A 20528-nucleotide genomic window follows, 5' to 3' on the forward strand; every position below is an offset into this window, starting at 1 on the left:
TACAGAGTGTCAAAACCTTCACCTGAATTGATCATTGTCAGGACCAATCAGAATTTTTGTTGAGTTGACAGTTCTGACAACTACTTAAACCTGTCAAATGTGCACTAAAGGTGTGTTTTAAAAAAAACATAAAACATTGACACATTTACTGGCCACCTTGATTTTGACGTTCCTTTAAACAGCAGAGTGACGTCACCAATGATGTAATTTGACAGTTGGTCAAATTAAGGTTGCGTCACCATGACATCAGTCATTCAGATTAACACTTGTCACTTTTGACAATTTTAGCAAAATACATTAAAAAAATGCTAGAAGAGGACTACAATGCAGATTTCAAGCTGGTTTTAACAGTTTTACTATTGTAAGTCTCCTGTTTTGACATGTATTCTAATTTTTTTTGTAATTTAACGTTTTATTTTTAGGTTTATTTTCCTTATTTTCCTGTTGGTGTTAACCACTTACATTTTTCTGGCTTTTAAATTTTTATCTTAGGAAGTAAAATAAAAGTGCTGGAATAAGTTTAACAATTTTATTAATATTAAAACAAACCGCTAGGAGGCGGTGCCCCATACACATGCACCCAGGAAGTGGGTTCAATCAAGCTATTTTCAGTAATTTCGAGCAACTGGAACAGTTTCAGCACATACCTGCGAGCATCATAGTGATTCTCTCCTTCAGACACATATTTTACTACTAAACTCGCTTTAAGGCTGTGCCCCACTGTTTCATAGAGCTTAACCCCCAAACCGGCCCCACTGACCCGAAATTTGCCGTTAGGCTCCTTCTCCAACACTCTCCAACCCTCCTTTTCCACTATTTTGCTGTTAGAAGCCAAATAGTATTTGTCCTTGTTTGAGATGTTGTGCAACTCATAGTCGAAGCCACTAGCCAGAATGTACAATTCCTTCAGCCCCAGTTGCCCAAAACAGTCCAGAAAGTCTCGAATAAACTTCAGTGCTAGTCGTTTTTCGATAGTTGAACGAATTTGTATTGCAGCCAGTTTGAGCTGTTCGTTGCAGTACAATTCGCATGCGGTGCACACCACGTTGTTTGTGCCGTAAAACGGTTCCGAACCCACCGAAGGTACCAGTCCTGGGTGCCAAATTAGGGCTACACTGTCCAGTTTTAGGGTTGTGATCAGCAGGTCTACCGTAAGTTGTGGAACGTTGCCTACGGAGACACTCGGTATAATTAGCGTGTAGCCGGTTAGATCTACGGGTTTTCTAAAGTGTAATAACTTCATTTTGCCGTAAAATACGATTATTTATGAATAGTAACTAGTGCAACTCAGTTTTGTTATGATCATTGTCACCTAACCTCAATTTTTGTCAGCTGTCAAAACTAGGACTTATTTCCAGAATCTTTTTGTTTATACAGGGTGTTTGAATCAGGAGTTAGTCCTAGTTTAGGGTAACACCGTGGCACTACTTGGGAAATCACAAAAACCTAGAAATATTCACATTTTCAAAGTATTTCCTACCTATTATAGGTTTTTGAGGTTAAACGCGCAGCGTTGCCAAATATTTATGTTTGTCAATAAGTTAAAGCAATCCGGCAACAGTGCACACGATCGTGTGTAACTGCGTGTGAGAGAGCGAGAGAGACGAAATCGCTCAGCAAAACGAATTAACCCTGTGAAAAGTGAACCTAACCTCCTTATTTTTGTAACCTAACATATTTAAAATAACACACAAGCAGTTCAAGGTGAAAACACTGATAGGGTACTATTCAGTGGGACAGTGAACTAACAGAGTGTTGGACAACATAGAAAAACGTCCAATCTACCAGAAGGTACGGCAAAACTGGCTTCTAGAACCATCACAAGGTACCCCTATTGCCTTTAAGTGGTATGTACTTTGTTTTGTGTCCGGTTCCCCTGCCCTTCAAGGGTTTAGGTACCGTTTAGTTTTCACTGTGACATTTTACATGTAATCTGGTACATTCAAATCAATTTTAACTTAAATAGGTCCTTAGGTCATCCTTGTATATTTACGGGTAAAAAATGAAGGATTCCAGCAAGAAAAAGTCAAGAAAATCCCTTGACACTTCCGAACTGTCAGAACTTACTCAGATTGATAGTGACGTCATATTGCCAGTAGAACCCAATGGACAGGAATGTCAGTAAGTGACAATTAAGCCCATTTACCTTACCGTCTTAATTAAATATAGAATCTTTGATTGTTTGCAGTACAAAAAAGAGGAAGAAACACATAAAGGAAGAACCCACTCAGGATGAAAGGTAATTAGAATTTAAGAGTTGAGAACAGTAAAAATAGTGATTTTCAATACAGTTTCAGTGTGTTAAGTTCGAAAAAGAAGAAAGTGAAGAAATTGGAAAAAATTGAAGCCATCGAGGAGAATCAGAGTGAAAGTTTTCTCTACGAAATAAACGTTGAAGAAATGTTGAAAACTGACGATTCTGATAGGTAAGTTCAGTGCAAAATAATTGATACAGGGTGTCTCAAAAAAATGTCTAACATTATACTGCCTAGTATCCAATTTATCCCACTCTGTATTTGGCAATGATTTAATAATTAATTAAATAATATGTTTTTTGGGGTACGTCACTGGAATTTACCTAGAAACCAGTGGGGTACTGGGCAAACTTTACTGGAAATAAGCAAAATGTGAATTTTTTCCCAAAAACTGTGTTTAAGACAAAATTGTGGTTTTTATGCTTAAAACTCACCTACGCCACTGGGGGTTTGTGGGGTTAGGTCAGAAAATCACTATTTTAGCTAAAAACCAGTGGCGTACTTGACAAATATTTCAAGAAATAGGGATTTTTTCCCAAAAACTGTGTTTAAGGCAAAAATTGTGGTTTTTCCCCTAAAACTGTGTTTAATTCAAAAATTGTGGTTTTTATGGTGAAAACTCACCTACGCCACTGGAGGCTTGTCGGGTTAAGTTAGAAAATCACTATTTTAGCTAAAAACCAGTGGCGTACTTGACAAATATTTCAAGAAATAGGGATTTTTTCCCAAAAACTGTTTAAGGCAAAAATTGTGGTTTTTCCCCTAAAACTGTGTTTAATTCAAAAATTGTGGTTTTTATGGTGAAAACTCACCTACGCCACTGGAGGCTTGTGGGGCTAAGTCAGAAAATCACTATTTTGGCTAAAAACCAGTGGCGTACTTGACAAACATTTCAGGAAATAGGAGAAATAGAGATTGTTCCCAAAAAATTGTGTTTAAGGCAAAAATTGTGGTTTTTAGGGTGAAAACTCACCTACGCCACTGGGGGTTGGTGGGGTTAAGCCAGAAATTTACTATTTTAGTTATAAACCAGTGGCGTACTTGACAAACATTTCAGGAAATAGGAGAAATAGGGATTGTTCCCCAAAAACTGTATTTATGGCAAAAATTGTGGTTTTTCTCCTAAAACTGTGTTTAATTCAAAAAATTATGGTTTTTAGCGTGAAAACTCACCTACGCCACTGGAGGCTTGTGGGGTTAAGTCAGAAAATCACTATTTTGGCTCAAAACCAGTGGCGTACTTGACAAATATTTCAAGAAATAGGGATTTTTTCCCAAAAACTGTGTTTAAGGCAAAAATTGTGGTTTTTCCCCTAAAACTGTGTTTAATTCAAAAATTGTGGTTTTTATGGTGAAAACTCACCTACGCCACTGGAGGCTTGTCGGGTTAAGTCAGAAAATCACTATTTTAGCTAAAAACCACTGGCGTACTTGACAAATATTTCAGGAAATAGGGATTTTTCCCCAAAAACTGTATTTAAGGCAAGAATTGTGGTTTTTCCCCTAAAACTGTGTTTAATTCAAAAATTGTGGTTTTTATGGTGAAAACTCACCTACGCCACTGGAGGCTTGTGGGGTTAAGTCAGAAAATCACTATTTTGGCTAAAAACCAGTGGCGTACTTGACAAATATTTCAAGAAATAGGGATTTTTCCCCAAAAACTGTATTTAAGGCAAGAATTGTGGTTTTTTCTCTAAAACTGTGTTTAATTCAAAAAATTATGGTTTTTAGCGTGAAAACTCACCTACGCCACTGGAGGCTTGTGGGGTTAAGTCAGAAAATCACTATTTTGGCTCAAAACCAGTGGCGTACTTGACAAATATTTCAAGAAATAGGGATTTTTTCCCAAAAACTGTGTTTAAGGCAAAAATTGTGGTTTTTCCCCTAAAACTGTGTTTAATTCAAAAATTGTGGTTTTTATGGTGAAAACTCACCTACGCCACTGGAGGCTTGTCGGGTTAAGTCAGAAAATCACTATTTTAGCTAAAAACCACTGGCGTACTTGACAAATATTTCAGGAAATAGGGATTTTTCCCCAAAAACTGTATTTAAGGCAAGAATTGTGGTTTTTCCCCTAAAACTGTGTTTAATTCAAAAATTGTGGTTTTTATGGTGAAAACTCACCTACGCCACTGGAGGCTTGTGGGGTTAAGTCAGAAAATCACTATTTTGGCTAAAAACCAGTGGCGTACTTGACAAATATTTCAAGAAATAGGGATTTTTCCCCAAAAACTGTATTTAAGGCAAGAATTGTGGTTTTTTCTCTAAAACTGTGTTTAATTCAAAAAATTATGGTTTTTAGCGTGAAAACTCACCTACGCCACTGGAGGCTTGTGGGGTTAAGTCAGAAAATCACTATTTTGGCTCAAAACCAGTGGCGTACTTGACAAATATTTCAAGAAATAGGGATTTTTCCCCAAAAACTGTGTTTAAGGCAAAAATTGTGGTTTTTCCCCTAAAACTGTGTTTAATTCAAAAATTGTGGTTTTTATGGTGAAAACTCACCTACGCCACTGGAGGCTTGTGGGGTTAAGTCAGAAAATCACTATTTTGGCTAAAAACCAGTGGCGTACTTGACAAACATTTCAGGAAATAGGGATTTTTTCCCAAAAACTGTATTTATGGCAAAAATTGTGGTTTTTCTCCTAAAACTGTGTTTAATTCAAAAATTGTGGTTTTTATGGTGAAAACTCATCTACGCCACTGGAGGCTTGTGGGGTTAAGTCAGAAAATCACTATTTTAGCTAAAAACCACTGGCGTACTTGACAAATATTTCAAGAAATAGGGATTTTTCCCCAAAAACTGTATTTAAGGCAAGAATTGTGGTTTTTTTCTCTAAAACTGTGTTTAATTCAAAAAATTATGGTTTTTAGCGTGAAAACTCACCTACGCCACTGGGGGTTTGTGGGGTTAGGCTAGAAATTCACTATTTTAGCTAAAAACCAGTGGCGTGCTTGACAAACATTTCAAGAAATAGGGATTTTTCCCCAAAAACTGTGTTTAAGGCAAAAATTGTGGTTTTTATGGTGAAAACTCACCTACGCCACTGGATGCTTGTGGGGTTAAGTCAGAAAATCACTATTTTGGCTCAAAACCAGTGGCGTACTTGACAAATATTTCAAGAAATAGGGATTTTTTCCCAAAAACTGTATTTAATTCAAAAATTGTGGTTTTTAGGGTGAAAACTCGCCTACGCCACTGGAGGCTTGTGGGGTGAAGCCAGAAAATCACTATTTTAGCTAAAAACCAGTGGTGTACTTGGCAAATATTTCAGAAAATTGAAAAAATATTATTTTTCTCCCAAAACTGTGTTTAAGGCAAAAATTGTGGTTTCTGGGTGAACATTCACCTACGCCAGTGGGGGTTTGTGGGGTTAAATCAGAAAATCACTATTCTAGTTATAAACCAGTGGCGTACTAGGTAGTTTTTTTGAAATACTATAAATCAAAGTAAAATGGCCATTGTGACGTCACGCAATTGTACTGTGATTTCGCTATACAAATTGATTTTCCGTAGCGACGACGACACGGACAAACGGAAAAAAATCAAACTAAAGCAGGAAATTAAACGAGTTTCTCCTGAAATTTGCCTGAAAAGGAAAAAAAAAGAAAAAACCACCAAACACCACCGATGACGTATGTGATATAGTGAAACGCGAAGTAATTGACGATGACGCGGTAACGATCCATTCCGATGACAGTGAAATTGTCGCAAAAAAAATCGAAAAGGAAAGAGAAAAACAATTCCACGGCCAACTCAGTGGACGATTCCAATAAAACAAATGACGAACAAGTGCTACAAAATGTCAAAATTGAAGGGAAGCGGAAAAGACGTAAACGTCAAAGCTGGTATACTGCAATCTACTTTGGTTTTTACCGTATTTTTTTCAATTGTTTTTTTAGTCAATCTGATCCACAACAAAATAGCGACAGTTCCATGAATGACAGTCAAAATGGTGGTAAGTTTGTCATATTTTACAGGGTTGTCCAATTAGAATTTTTTTTATTGCCAAAAATTGGAATGACGTCACGCCACCGATGTTTGTCAAGCCCACTGTGTAAAATTGTTTTTCTGTCATTTTTGACATTGTGACGTCATTCCAATTGTATATTATTAATTGATGAATTTAAATTTAAATAATTTTGTAAGATACAGGGTGTTTCACATGTTGACACTAATTAGAAAAAATACAGTAATTTTTACGTTTTGGCACAGTTGACTAGCGTTCTTCTCAAGTTTTTCGGAATAATCTTTGGTACATCCTTCATTTGAATATACAGTGTTGCCGAATGGATCTGATGGTGTAAAATCCATACATTCAGCAACATAAGTATACAGGGTTGTCACTTGTTATTTTTTTTTTTATAATTTAGTACACTTGGCAACAGTGCAATTGAGTTTTTTGTTTTTTTAGTTAAAACATCCGAATATGCTCTACCAAACGGTCCAAGCAGGGTAACTGTTAATAATAATTATTATCAATAATTATAAATTATTTATTGATTCAGATGTTTTTGGCCAATAATTGCTTCGAAGTGGACTTTAAAGTGCCGATGTTGCACGAGATTCTGAATCGGGCCTCGAAACCGACCGAGAAACAACGAAGTTTGCTGACGTCACTGGAGTTGTCCGTCAAACAGGGCAAGTTTAGCAAACAGGAAGATGCGCAAGTCAGGGAAAATTGGGATTATTTCGTTAAGGTGAGTACACATCTGACAGAGAAACATGGATAATTGCATGGGGAGCGACAAAGACAGAAAATCTAATTAAAAAGTCTAGTAAGCGAAAATGTTTTCAGTTGTCCTATTTATGACAGTGGTTTGACAGCTGTCACTTAATGGGCATCAGTCAAAATCCAGTTCGTAGAGCTATAAAAGTGTCATTTGGATGAATACTTTGTTACCACTCGAAATGCACTTTAGAGGTTTATGATTGACGATTTGACAGTTGTGACGTATTGTCTTGTTTAAGACAGTAGTTTGACATCTGTCACACTAAATGCATCAGTCAAAATCCAGTTCATAGAGCTATAAAAGTGTCATTTGGATGAATACTTTGTTACCACTTGAAATGCATTTTAGAGGTTTATGGTTGAAGATTTGACAGTTGTGACGTATTTTCCTGTTTAAGACACTAGTTTGACATGTGTCACACTAAACGCATCAGTCAAAATCCAGTTCGTAGAGCTATAAAAGTGTCATTTGGATGAATACTTTGTTACCACTCGAAATGCACTTTAGAGGTTTATGATTGACGATTTGACAGTTGTGACGTATTGTCTTGTTTAAGACAGTAGTTTGACATCTGTCACACTAAACGCATCAGTCAAAATCCAGTTCATAGAGCTATAAAAGTGTCATTTGGATGAATACTTTGTTACCACTTGAAATGCATTTTAGAGGTCTATAATTGAAGATTTGACAGTTGCGACGTATTTCGCTGTTTAAGACACTAGTTTGACATGTGTCACACTAAACGCATCAGTCAAAATCCAGTTCATAGAGCTATAAAAGTGTCATTTGGATGAATACTTTGTTACCACTCGAAATGCATTTTAGAGGTTTATTATTGAAAATTTGACAGTTGTGACGTATTGTCTTGTTTAAGACAGTAGTTTGACATGTGTCACACTAAACGCATCAGTCAAAATCCAGTTTGTAGAGCTATAAAAGTGTCATTTGGATGAATACTTTGTTACCACTCGAAATGCATTTTAGAGGTTTATTATTGGAAATTTGACAGTTGTGACGTATTGTCTTGTTTAAGACAGTAGTTTGACATGTGTCACACTAAACGCATCAGTCAAAATCCAGTTCGTAGAGCTATAAAAGTGTCATTTGGATGAATACTTTGTTACCACTCGAAATGCACTTTAGAGGTTTATGGTTGAAAATTTGACAGTTGTGACGTATTGTCTTGTTTAAGACAGTAGTTTGACATGTGTCACACTAAACGCATCAGTCAAAATCCAGTTTGTAGAGCTATAAAAGTGTCATTTGGATGAATATTTTGTTACCACTCGAAATTCACTTTAGAGGTTTATGGTTGAAAATTTGACAGTTGTGACGTATTGTCTTGTTTAAGACAGTAGTTTGACATGTGTCACACTAAACGCATCAGTCAAAATCCAGTTTGTAGAGCTATAAAAGTGTCATTTGTATGAATATTTTGTTACCACTCGAAATGCATTTTAGAGGTTTATGGTTGAAGATTTGACAGTTGTGACGTATTGTCCTGTTTCAGACAGTAGTTTGACATCTGTCACACTAAACGCATCAGTCAAAATCGAGTTCATAGAGCTATAAAAGTGTCATTTGGATGAATACTTTGTTACCACTCGAAATGCACTTTAGAGGTTTATGGTTGAAAATTTGACAGTTGTGACGTATTGTCTTGTTTAAGACAGTAGTTTGACATGTGTCACACTAAACGCATCAGTCAAAATCCAGTTCGTAGAGCTATAAAAGTGTCATTTGGATGAATACTTTGTTACCACTCGAAATGCACTTTAGAGGTTTATGGTTGAAAATTTGACAGTTGTGACGTATTGTCTTGTTTAAGACAGTAGTTTGACATGTGTCACACTAAACGCATCAGTCAAAATCCAGTTCATAGAGCTATAAAAGTGTCATTTGGATGAATACTTTGTTACCACTCGAAATGCATTTTAGAGGTTTATTATTGAAAATTTGACAGTTGTGACGTATTGTCTTGTTTAAGACAGTAGTTTGACATGTGTCACACTAAACGCATCAGTCAAAATCCAGTTCATAGAGCTATAAAAGTGTCATTTGGATGAATACTTTGTTACCACTCGAAATGCATTTTAGAGGTTTATTATTGAAAATTTGACAGTTGTGACGTATTGTCTTGTTTAAGACAGTAGTTTGACATGTGTCACACTAAACGCATCAGTCAAAATCCAGTTCGTAGAGCTATAAAAGTGTCATTTGGATGAATACTTTGTTACCACTTGAAATGCATTTTAGAGGTTTATGGTTGAAGATTTGACAGTTGTGACGTATTTTCCTGTTTAAGACACTAGTTTGACATGTGTCACACTAAACGCATCAGTCAAAATCCAGTTTATAGAGCTATAAAAGTGTCATTTGGATGAATACTTTGTTACCACTCGAAATGCTCTTTAGAGGTTTATGATTGAAGATTTGACAGTTGTGACGTATTGTCTTGTTTAAGACAGTAGTTTGACATGTGTCACACTAAACGCATCAGTCAAAATCCAGTTTATAGAGCTATAAAAGTGTCATTTGGATGAATACTTTGTTACCACTCGAAATGTACTTTAGAGGTTTATGATTGACGATTTGACAGTTGTGACGTATTGTCCTATTTCAGACAGTAGTTTGACATCTGTCACACTAAACGCATCAGTCAAAATCCAGTTCGTAGAGCTATAAAAGTGTCATTTGGATGAATACTTTGTTACCACTCGAAATGCACTTTAGAGGTTTATGATTGAAGATTTGACAGTTGTGACGTATTGCCTGTTTAAGACAATAGTTTGACATCTGTCACACTAAAAACATCAGTCAAAATCCAGTTCATAGAGCTATAAAAGTGTCATTTGGATGAATACTTTGTTACCACTCGAAATGCATTTTAGAGGTTTATTATTGAAAATTTGACAGTTGTGACGTATTGTCCTGTTTAAGACAGTAGTTTGACATCTGTCACACTAAACGCATCAGTCAAAATCCAGTTTGTAGAGCTATAAAAGTGTCATTTGGATGAATACTTTGTTACCACTCGAAATGCACTTTAGAGGTTTATGGTTGAAATTTGACAGTTGTGACGTATTGTCCTTGTTTAAGACAGTAGTTTGACATGTGTCACACTAAACGCATCAGTCAAAATCCAGTTCGTAGAGCTATAAAAGTGTCATTTGGATGAATACTTTGTTACCACTCGAAATGCACTTTAGAGGTTTATGATTGACGATTTGACAGTTGTGACGTATTGTCTTGTTTAAGACAGTAGTTTGACATGCTGTCACACTAAACGCATCAGTCAAAATCCAGTTCGTAGAGCTATAAAAGTGTCATTTGGATGAATACTTTGTTACCACTCGAAATGCACTTTAGAGGTTTATGGTTGAAAATTTGACAGTTGTGACGTATTGTCTTGTTTAAGACAGTAGTTTGACATGTGTCACACTAAACGCATCAGTCAAAATCCAGTTCGTAGAGCTATAAAAGTGTCATTTGGATGAATACTTTGTTACCACTCGAAATGCACTTTAGAGGTTTATGATTGACGATTTGACAGTTGTGACGTATTGTCTTGTTTAAGACAGTAGTTTGACATCTGTCACACTAAACGCATCAGTCAAAATCCAGTTCATAGAGCTATAAAAGTGTCATTTGGATGAATACTTTGTTACCACTTGAAATGCATTTTAGAGGTCTATAATTGAAGATTTGACAGTTGCGACGTATTTCGCTGTTTAAGACACTAGTTTGACATGTGTCACACTAAACGCATCAGTCAAAATCCAGTTCATAGAGCTATAAAAGTGTCATTTGGATGAATACTTTGTTACCACTCGAAATGCATTTTAGAGGTTTATTATTGAAAATTTGACAGTTGTGACGTATTGTCTTGTTTAAGACAGTAGTTTGACATGTGTCACACTAAACGCATCAGTCAAAATCCAGTTTGTAGAGCTATAAAAGTGTCATTTGGATGAATACTTTGTTACCACTCGAAATGCATTTTAGAGGTTTATTATTGGAAATTTGACAGTTGTGACGTATTGTCCTATTTCAGACAGTAGTTTGGCATCTGTCACACTAAACGCATCAGTCAAAATCCAGTTCATAGAGCTATAAAAGTGTCATTTGTATGAATACTTTGTTACCACTCGAAATGCATTTTAGAGGTTTATTATTGAAAATTTGACAGTTGTGACGTATTGTCTTGTTTAAGACAGTAGTTTGACATCTGTCACATTAAACGCATCAGTCAAAATCCAGTTCGTAGAGCTATAAAAGTGTCATTTGGATGAATACTTTGTTACCACTCGAAATGCACTTTAGAGGTTTATGATTGACGATTTGACAGTTGTGACGTATTGTCTTGTTTAAGACAGTAGTTTGACATCTGTCACACTAAACGCATCAGTCAAAATCCAGTTCATAGAGCTATAAAAGTGTCATTTGTATGAATATTTTGTTACCACTCGAAATGCACTTTAGAGGTCTATAATTGAAGATTTGACAGTTGTGACGTATTTTCCTGTTTAAGACAGTAGTTTGACAGCTGTCACACAAACCAGGACGTTTTTTTTCAGATTGTCTGTCTTTGTCTCGCGCACGCAATCAATGTGTCTGTCTCCGTTACTCATTCCATTTGGCAACATTGTTTTAGGTTAACGGTTTGGAGAACAAACCGAGCAATTTTTTCCGTTTGGACAAAAAGTACATTCCCAAATCTTCAAAGAGAAATTTTCTGTTTTATTTGGCCAGGAACATGCCAGAACGTACGCCATTAAGTGTGTACAATCGGTTCAAAATTTTGATGCAAACAGTCAAAACTGGAAGGTAAGCCTCCTTATTACACGAAGTCAGTTTGGCAACATTGTAGAAAACTAGATCTTATTCAAAAATTTTCTTTAAAAAAAATCAGTTTGGCAACATTGTAGAAAATGGGCAATAAATCAATCATTTTCTTAAAAAAAAATCAGTTTGGCAACATTGTAGAAAATTGGACATTAATCAGACATTTTCTTTAAAAAAAAATCAGTTTGGCAACATTGTAGAAAATTGGACATTAATCAAACATTTTCTGTACAAATGTCAGTTTGGCAACAATGTGAGTACTGGGTGAATTTTAAATAAGTTTTCAAAAATTATATATTAGTTTGGCAACATTGTAGAAAATTGGCAATTCAAAAATAAGTTGAAGAAAATGATGAATTTGGCAACGTTGCAAACGTGTCATTTTTTTTTGAGTAATTTTAGAAAAATTGTTGATTTGGCAACATTGTTAGGAAAATAGTTTGCAACGTGACTGAAATATGAATATATTCATCAAAAAATATCAATCTGTAAAGAAAAAACAAAATTAGTCAGTTTGGCAACGTAGCTGAAACGTGAATACTGAACATTTATGGGTACTTTTAGCAAAATGGAGGCTTTGGCAACATTGCAAAAATGTGGAATTAAATTTAGGAAAATAAACACTTTGGCAACGTTGCTAAAGTCGACTATGTAATTATTTATGACTTATGAGTAAGTTTAGGAAAAGTGTAAATTTGGCAACATTGCCAATCAGATTAAGACAGTTGTAAGAGCTGAAATTGTAAAATACACGTCACGTGACGTTGATAATGCAATTTTGAGCTTGCAACACTGTAAAAGCCAGTTGACATCTGTCAAAATCAGTCACGTGACCCTCAAAAACCAGTTCAAACTAAGGAAATTTGCAAAATCAAATCAAGACAGTTTGTAAGAGCTAAAATTGTAAAATACACGTCACGTGATGTTGATAATGCAATTCTGAGCTTGCAACACTGTAAAAGCCAGTTGACAACTGTCAAAATTAGTCACGTGACCTTAAAAAACCAGTTTCAAATAAGAAAATTTGCAAAATCAAATTAAGACAGTTGTAAGAGCTGAAATTGTAAAATACACGTCACGTGACGTTGATAATGCAATTTTGAGCTTGCAACACTGTAAAAACCAGTTGATACCTGTCAAAATCAGTCACGTGACCTTAAAAATCCAGTTTCAAATAATAAAATTTGCAAAATCAAATTAAGACAGTTGTAAGAGCTAAAATTGTAAAATGCACGTCACTTGACGTTGAAAATGCAATTCTGAGCTGGCAACACTGTAAAAACCACTTGACACTTGTCAAAATCAGTCACTTGACCCTCAAAAACCAGTTTCAAATAAGAAAATTTGCAAAATTAAATCAAGACAGTTGTAAGAGCTGAAATTGTAAAATACACGTCACGTGACGTTGATAGTGCAATTTTCAGCTTGCAACACTGTAAAAGCCAGTTGACACCTGTCAAAATTAGTCACGTGACCTTGAAAAACCAGTTTAAACTAAGAAAATTTGCAAAATCAAATCAAGACAGTTGTAAGAGCTGAAATTGTAAAATACACGTCACGTGACGTTGATAGTGCAATTCTGAGCTTGCAACACTGTAAAAATCAGTTGACACCTGTCAAAAATATGTATTATTTACTGGCAATTTTAGGGAAAATGTCAATTTGGCAACATCACAACAATCCGGAGTAGTTAGTCAATTTAGCAACATTGCAAGCATTTTCAAGTAAATTAGGAAAATGATCAGTTTGACAGCGTTGCCAAAATGTGAAAATATTCATTATTCACGAGCGATTTTAGGAAAAAATGTCAATTTGGCAACGTCCACTAAATATTATTACCGTATTCACTAGAAAACCACACGACTCTCGAACTCGTTTTTAGATTTACCGAGAGCGAGGATGAGACGATTCGCGAAGCGATCCGGCAACAGCGCAACCGCGTAAACGTGGCCGAACTGGCGGCAACGTTGCAGCGCAGCTATCAAGCGATAGAAAAACGCGCGAGGCTGTTGAAACAACCGAATTCTATGTCGCGGAAGATCAAGTGGCAGGAAAGGAACATGGCCACCTTTATTAAATATTTACTGAAAGTCACGCGAATCAAGGAGGAAAATCTGACGATGTTGCAACACCGCACCGTAACAGCGGAAGAGTGGCGCAAATTGTCCGCCAAACTGGACGGTTATCCGCCGAAATCGTTGAAACGCGTTTGGTTCGAGTTGATTTACCCCCGATTGTTTATACCGGTCGATTTGATTGACGTGAGACAGGTCAAAATGGAGCTGATCGATTTGTACGTCATTTCGTTCAAATTGAGCACGTTTACGCGGTTTACAGTGAATCGGTTTGTTGCAGGATGGTTCAGAGGAACGAAACCGATTGGAAACAATTAGATTGGAGCCACTACGAATCGCATTTTCCGGGACTGACCAGCGCCAAATTGTACGTTTTGATGCGCCAATTGGTCGTCGCTTTCGTGCCCAAAGCGAAATGGACCAATCTAAAAAGTAAGGTTAATTTTAGATACAAAGAAAGTCAAAGTAAATTGCTATGACGTCACAACCGAGAAAACCACTTTTGCGTCGCCATTTTTGACAGAAATGACGTAAACGACAGCTTAAAGCAGCAAATTTGCATCATAAACCTATAAAAGTTGCATTACTAACTTTCAGTGCAACTAACTCGTTCAACTGCAAATATCTCTTTTATTTGCCATAGTTTGTGTAAACTTTTATACCTCTATGGATAGCCAATAAAAAGAGCTGTCTATTGAGGTAAAAAAGTTGGTTGGTTAGTAGTACAGTTTGTCCGCTAGACGGCGTCAAAGTAGAGAGAGTTATCCAGCTCAACCATTTTAACACTCTTTGCTTTAACTGCAAATAACTCGTTTATTTCCTGCACTAGTCTAGGACTTTTATACCTCCATGGATAGCTAATAAAACGGGCTTTCCATTGACGTAAAAAAGTTGGTTGGTTAGTAGTACAGTTTGTCCGCTAGAGGGCATCAAAATTGCACTACTAACTTTCCTCAAATATTCAGCGCACTAACTCTTTTAACTCCAAATAACTCTCTTATTTGCCACACTTTGTATACACTTTTATACCTCCATGGATAGCTAATAAAATGGGCTTTCCAATGACATATAAAAGTTGGTTGGTTAATTTTAGAGTTCGGCCGCTAGAGGGCGTCAAAGTAAATTTTGAAACTTTTTGCTTTAACTTTGAATAACTCGCTTATTTCCTGCACTTATCTAGGACTTTTATACCTCCATGGATAGCTAATAAAGCGGGCTTTCCATTGACGTATAAAAGTCGGTTGGTTGATTTTACAGTTTGGCCGCTAGAGGGCGTCAAAGTGTATATTAGTTTATTTATTTAAAAACTTAAAAGAAATAATCAGAAATAAATGAATTTCTTAAATAGCACCAAAGTAGGCGGTGCATGTGCCGCAAACTTGACGTCACGATGACGTAATTGAACAAAACAATACACTGACCAACTGTCTTATTGCGTCATCGTGACGTCAAATTTGCCCCGCACACTTGATGCAGAGTCGAAATGACACCGTCCGCAGCCTACTTTACCTATTAAACTACTTTACCATTAATTAATTAATTAATTTATTATTTCCTTGACTTGTCTAGGTCTTTTATACCTCGATGGATAGCTAATAAAACGGGCTTTCCATTGACGTAAAAAAGTTGGTTGGTTAGTAGTACAGTTTGTCCGCTAGAGAGCGTCAAACGTGCACTACTAACTTTCCTTAAATATTCAGCGCACTAACTCTTTTAACTCCAAATAACTCTCTTATTTGCAACACTTTGTATACACTTTTATACCTCCATGGCTAGCCAATAAAAAGAGCTTTCCATTGACGTAAAAAAGTTGGTTGGTTAGTAGTACAGTATGTCCTCTAGAGGGCATCAAAGTTGGCCAATTTTTGTTCCATTTTACAAGCAAATTTTGACGTAAATGTCAGTCAAGTGGCCGCGTCACAACTGTTCAGATTTGGATCCATCAAGCAATAAACGTGAGAGTCGTCTGACGTCGTCGCAATTTACTTTGATTCTCCCTGTACATTTGCAAATAATTTGGTTTGTTCGCAGAATGTTTGAAAATTTTACGGACCACAACGCTGGACCAAATTACGACGCAAATTATTTTTAAGATGAGGTACAGCAATGGTAAACTAGAAAAAGTGAGGAAAGCAACTTGTGTCGATGAAAATACGTAATAAATTGATTTATCAAAAAAATTCTTGACAAAAATGACGTAATAAAACAACGTTAATACTAAGATGCGAACATATATTCTCGTTTAAATAGGTATAAAATATCATGAGCATAATCGTATATGTTCTTTTACACATAAAACTACGTCTAAAAGGAGAAATATCATTTAAAAAATAAATAAAACAAAAAAAAACGAATGTACAGTCGATAACAAAGTTAATAATAATAATAAAATCAAAAATATATTTACAAAAAGAAAAACTACTACAATTTGAAAAAAGAGGACTTTTCCCTAAAAAATGGCTAATTTTTAATCTTTGGATTGTACAAAAAACCTTAAATATTAGGAATAGTAGTCGATTCTAACCTCTAAAAAGGAGTACTCACACTCATACGTCATAATAATCGTTTACATATATGTTACAAAATAATTAAGACTAGCATTTATTAATAATAATTATTAAACGAAAAGTATTCTATGGCATCAACTCTCTGCATTGTGAAGTAGAAAGTAATCGATTACTCGTTTTTAATCTCAAAACAAGACACACACACCCTGTATTAGGGCGGACGCTAGTCAAATGCGCCAACAATTTTGAATGAAACAACTCGAAACTGACCAGAATAAAAGTTTTTTCAAAAATCAGTCCAATTGATCGTAAACCTAAAAAAACTAAAAAAAAAATATCATAATAATAGAGAGACTGTTTGCTAGTAATCAGGTTTCAAACTAATTCCAGTATCGATATTCGTTTTCGCTCCCCTCCCATTATCGACACTTTAAAGTAATATCGATAACCGGTCGACATTTGAGCATTACACTAACGTAACCTAAAAAAATGTAGGTATCACAGCTGATCAAATAATATTAAACACTTTTTTTGATTTCAGTCAGTTTCTCGAAAAAATTGTATACAGGGTGTCCCGTTTAAGAAACAAAAAGTTACCGAGACACCCTGTACGCGTGCGTTAAATGGTCCTTACCGTCGTGTATATACCGGATGGTTAATACGGAAATAATTAATTAGTCAATTCACTTATCGGTTCAGCCTAAGCGCTTAACACCCTGCTTTTTCTTAGATATACAGGGTGAGTGTGTTAAAAGCATTCAAAATTTGACGTGTATGACAGTTTTATTCTGTCAAAATTCGCGCCGTAAACCTATTAAATCAACTTTCAGTGCACTAACTCGTTTAACTGCAAATAACTCGCTTATTTGCGACACTTTGTATAAACTTTTATACCTCCATGGATAGCCAGTGAAATTAGCTTTCCATTGACGTATAAAAGTTGCTGGGTTAGTTGTACGGTTTGGCCGCTAGAGGGCGTCAAAGTTGCACTACCAACTTTCTTCATATTTTCAGTGCACTAACTCATTTAATTGCAAATAATTCGCTTATTTGCAACACTTTGTATAGACTTTTATACCTCCATGGATAGCCAGTGAAATTAGCTTTCTATTGAGGTATAAAAGTTGCTGGGTTAGTTGTACGGTTTGGCCGCTAGAGGGCGTCAAAGTTGCACTACCAACTTTCTTCAAATTTTCAGTTTATTAACTCGTTTAACTGCAAATAACTTGCTTATTTACTACACTTTGTAGAAACTTTTATACCTCCATGGATAGTCAGTGAAATGAGCTTTCCATTGAGGTAAAAAGTTGGTGGGTTAGTAGCACGGTTTGGCCGATAGAGGGCGCCAAATTTGCACTACTAAATTTCCTCAAATATTCAGTGCACTAACTCTTTTAACTGCAAATAACTCAATGATTTACTACACTTTGTATAAACTATTATACGTCGATGGATAGCCAGTGAAATGAGCAGCAACGTAGTTAATAAACTGAAAATGTGAAGAAAGTTGGTAGTGCAACTTTGACGCCCTCTAGCGGACAAACCGTGCCACTAACCCACCAACTTGTATACTCAATGGAAAGCTTATTTCATTGGCTATCCATCGACGTATAAAAGTTTATACAAAGTGTAGTAAATCATTGAGTTATTTGCAGTTAAACGAGTTAATAAACTGAAAATTTAAAGAAAGTTGGTAGTGCAACTTTGACGCCCTCTAGCGGACAAACCGTGCAATTAACCAATCAACTTTCAACGTCAATGGAAAGCTCATTTCACTAGCTATCCATGGAGGTATAAAAGTCTATACAAAGTGTAGTAAATGAGCGAGTTATTTGCAATTAAATGAGTTAGTGCACTGAAAGTTTCTTGACTCTTTTATAGGTTTATGGGTCGAATTTTGACAGTTGTGACGTCAAACGTTAATTCTGAAGCAACGTCCTAACGTCACGTGGTTATTGTCATTTACGTCATCTGTCAAGATATGTAAAGGTATTATTCTCATACACCTCTACAACTCGATTAATGCACATGTGATCTTTACAGCTTTATTGTACAAAATTTGACAGTTGTGACGTAGCTGCTTATGGAAAAAACGTTCTAATATTACGCGCTAGTGGTCGTTTACGTCACCTGTCAAAATTTTACCCATAAACATAGAAGAACGCTTAATTAATGCTCTTTATGGCTCATCAGTTTGTTGGTTTGATGAAATCAAATTTTGTGACAGTTCTGACGTAACTACTAGACTGTCATATGCGTCATCTGTCAAAATTTGCTCGGTTAACGGTTAATTTACTCGGAAAGTTAAATTTTTATTACTTCAATGTCACGTGGTAATTATCATTTACGTCACCTGTCAAAATTTGCTTGTTTTAAAGTAAACTGCAACACAATTTGGGCAAATCTGACGCCCTCTAGCGGACAAACCGTGCAACTAACCAACTTTTATACCTCAATAGAAAGCTCATTTCATTGACTATCTATCGACGTATAAAAGTTTATACAAAGTGTTGCAAATAAACGAGTTATTTGCAATTAAATGAGTTAGTGCACTGAAAATTTGAAGAAAATTGATAGTGTAACTTTGACGCCCTCTAGCGGCCAAACCGAACCACTAACTAACCAACTTTTGTACCTCAATGGAAAGCTCATTTCACTGGCTATCCATCGACGTATAAAAGTTTATACAAAGTGTTGCAAATAAGCGAGTTATTTGCAATTAAATGAGTTAGTGCACTGAAAATTTGAAGAAAATTGCTAGTGTAAATTTGACGCCCTCTAGCGGACAAACCGTGCAACTAACCAATCAACTTTTATACGTTAATGGAAAGCTCATTTCACTGGCTATCCATCGACGTATAAAAGTTTATACAAAGTGTTGCAAATAACCGAGTTATTTGCAATTAAATGAGTTAGTGCACTGAAAATTGATAGTGTAACTTTGACGCCCTCTAGCGGACAAACCGTGCAACTAACCAATCAACTTTTATACGTTAATGGAAAGCTCATTTCACTGGCTATCCATCGACGTATAAAAGTCTATACAAAGTGTTAATTGCAAATAAGCGAGTTACCAACTTACTACTTATTCAAATTTTCAGTTTAGTAACTCGTTTAACTGCAAATAACTCAATTATTTACTACACTTTGTATAGACTTTTATACGTTGATGGATAGCCAATGAAATGAGCTTTCCATTGAAGTATAAAAGTTAGTGGGTTAGTGTTTGAGTTTGTCCGCTAGAGGGCGTCAAAGTTGCACTACCAACTTTCTTCAAATTTTCAGTTTATTAACTCGTTTAACTGCAAATAACTCGGTTATTTGCAACACTTTGTATAGACTTTTATACCTCCATGGATAGCCAGTGAAATAAGCTTTCCATTGACATATAAAAGTTGGTGGGTTAATGATACAGTTCGTCCGCTAGAGGGCGTCAAACTTGCCTTACCAACTCTCGTCAAACTTTCAGTGCACCAACTCATTTAATTGCAAATAATTCGCTTATTTGCAACACTTTTTATAAACTTTTATACCTCACTGGATAGCCAGTGAAATAGGCTTTCCATTGAGGTATAAAAGTTGGTGGGTTAGTTGCACGGTTTGTCCGCTAGAGGACGTCAAAGTTGACCCTTTACTTTGACAAGCCAATTTCGACAGACGACGCACATTGTTTTGAATCAAAACCAACCACCCTGTATACAAAAATTTCAAATTAAAAGTCAAACAAAAAAGCGCTGAGACTGAACCTATAATCGCCTAAATGGTCGCCATTCTATCGAAAAACCACGTTTACCACATCCTTAATCGTATTGTTCACCTCGTTAATATACCGGGTGTTTTCGGTTTGATTTCGTGTACTCGCCGATCGCATCTGTCTGCCCTGATGCTCCAACCTAAGCGAAAACATTCAATTTAATCCTTCTTATATTGCTTCGATAGTTTTTTTGCTCTCCAGCACTAATTTACACCAAATATACAGTGTGAGCAAAAGAAAAACACTCTGAACTGGTTAATTGGTGTTAAATCGGGTCCCACTTTACGGACACACCCCGTATAGGGAGGGAGTCTAAAAATGCGCTGTTTTCTGTTGCAAAAGTGGGGAAAAAACCGTT

General features: G+C 36.0%; 3 protein-coding genes across 10 annotated transcripts in view; 1 reads left to right on the forward strand and 2 right to left on the reverse strand.

Annotated features, from left to right (window-relative positions):
- Positions 1-515: 515 nt before the first annotated feature.
- LOC145735034 (proteasome assembly chaperone 2) lies at positions 516-1500 on the reverse strand. Its single transcript, XM_081988757.1, has one exon. The coding sequence runs from the start codon at positions 1241-1243 to the stop codon at positions 539-541; it is 705 nt and encodes a 234-aa protein (XP_081844883.1). The 5' UTR covers positions 1244-1500; the 3' UTR covers positions 516-538.
- Positions 1501-5805: 4305 nt separating this feature from the next.
- On the forward strand, positions 5806-16130 carry LOC145735027 (uncharacterized). Of its 2 annotated transcripts, XM_081988747.1 has the most exons (8): positions 5806-6104; positions 6159-6214; positions 6671-6711; positions 6765-6956; positions 11644-11816; positions 13717-14127; positions 14190-14341; positions 15941-16130. In XM_081988747.1, exons 1-8 carry the CDS (start codon positions 5950-5952, stop codon positions 16066-16068), a joined length of 1308 nt encoding a protein of 435 aa, XP_081844873.1. In that variant the 5' UTR covers positions 5806-5949; the 3' UTR covers positions 16069-16130. The 2 variants fall into 2 exon arrangements, with proteins under 2 accessions (XP_081844873.1, XP_081844874.1); XM_081988748.1 differs by lacking the exons at positions 5806-6104; positions 6671-6711.
- Positions 16125-20528, reverse strand: part of Abl (tyrosine-protein kinase Abl) — a 59452-nt gene continuing 55048 nt past the window's right edge. For 6 of the 7 annotated variants that reach the window (XM_081988720.1, XM_081988719.1, XM_081988722.1 and 3 more), the window contains one exon: positions 16128-20309. In XM_081988720.1, coding sequence (XP_081844846.1) covers positions 20189-20309 — 121 coding nt within the window. In that variant the 3' untranslated portion in view covers positions 16128-20188. Of the gene's footprint in view, positions 20310-20528 lie in introns of all 7 variants that reach the window. The other variant, XM_081988718.1, reaches the window with a different exon arrangement.

This window comes from Ips typographus, linkage group LG10 (genome assembly GCF_016097725.1).
Source record: "Ips typographus isolate SLU linkage group LG10, UJ_Ityp_2.0, whole genome shotgun sequence".
In the NCBI taxonomy this organism is placed as follows: domain Eukaryota; kingdom Metazoa; phylum Arthropoda; class Insecta; order Coleoptera; family Curculionidae; genus Ips; species Ips typographus.

Bases quoted from the DNA above. Each gene is read 5' to 3' on its own strand.
- LOC145735034 (XM_081988757.1), bottom strand. From the start codon at position 1,243: ATGAAGTTATTACACTTTAGAAAACCCGTAGATCTAACCGGCTACACG.
- LOC145735027 (XM_081988747.1), top strand. From the start codon at position 5,950: ATGACAGTGAAATTGTCGCAAAAAAAATCGAAAAGGAAAGAGAAAAAC. The intron at 6,105-6,158 runs GTATACTGCAAT...TTGTTTTTTTAG, and splicing joins AGACGTAAACGTCAAAGCTG to TCAATCTGATCCACAACAAA. The intron at 14,128-14,189 runs GTACGTCATTTC...GGTTTGTTGCAG, and splicing joins AAAATGGAGCTGATCGATTT to GATGGTTCAGAGGAACGAAA.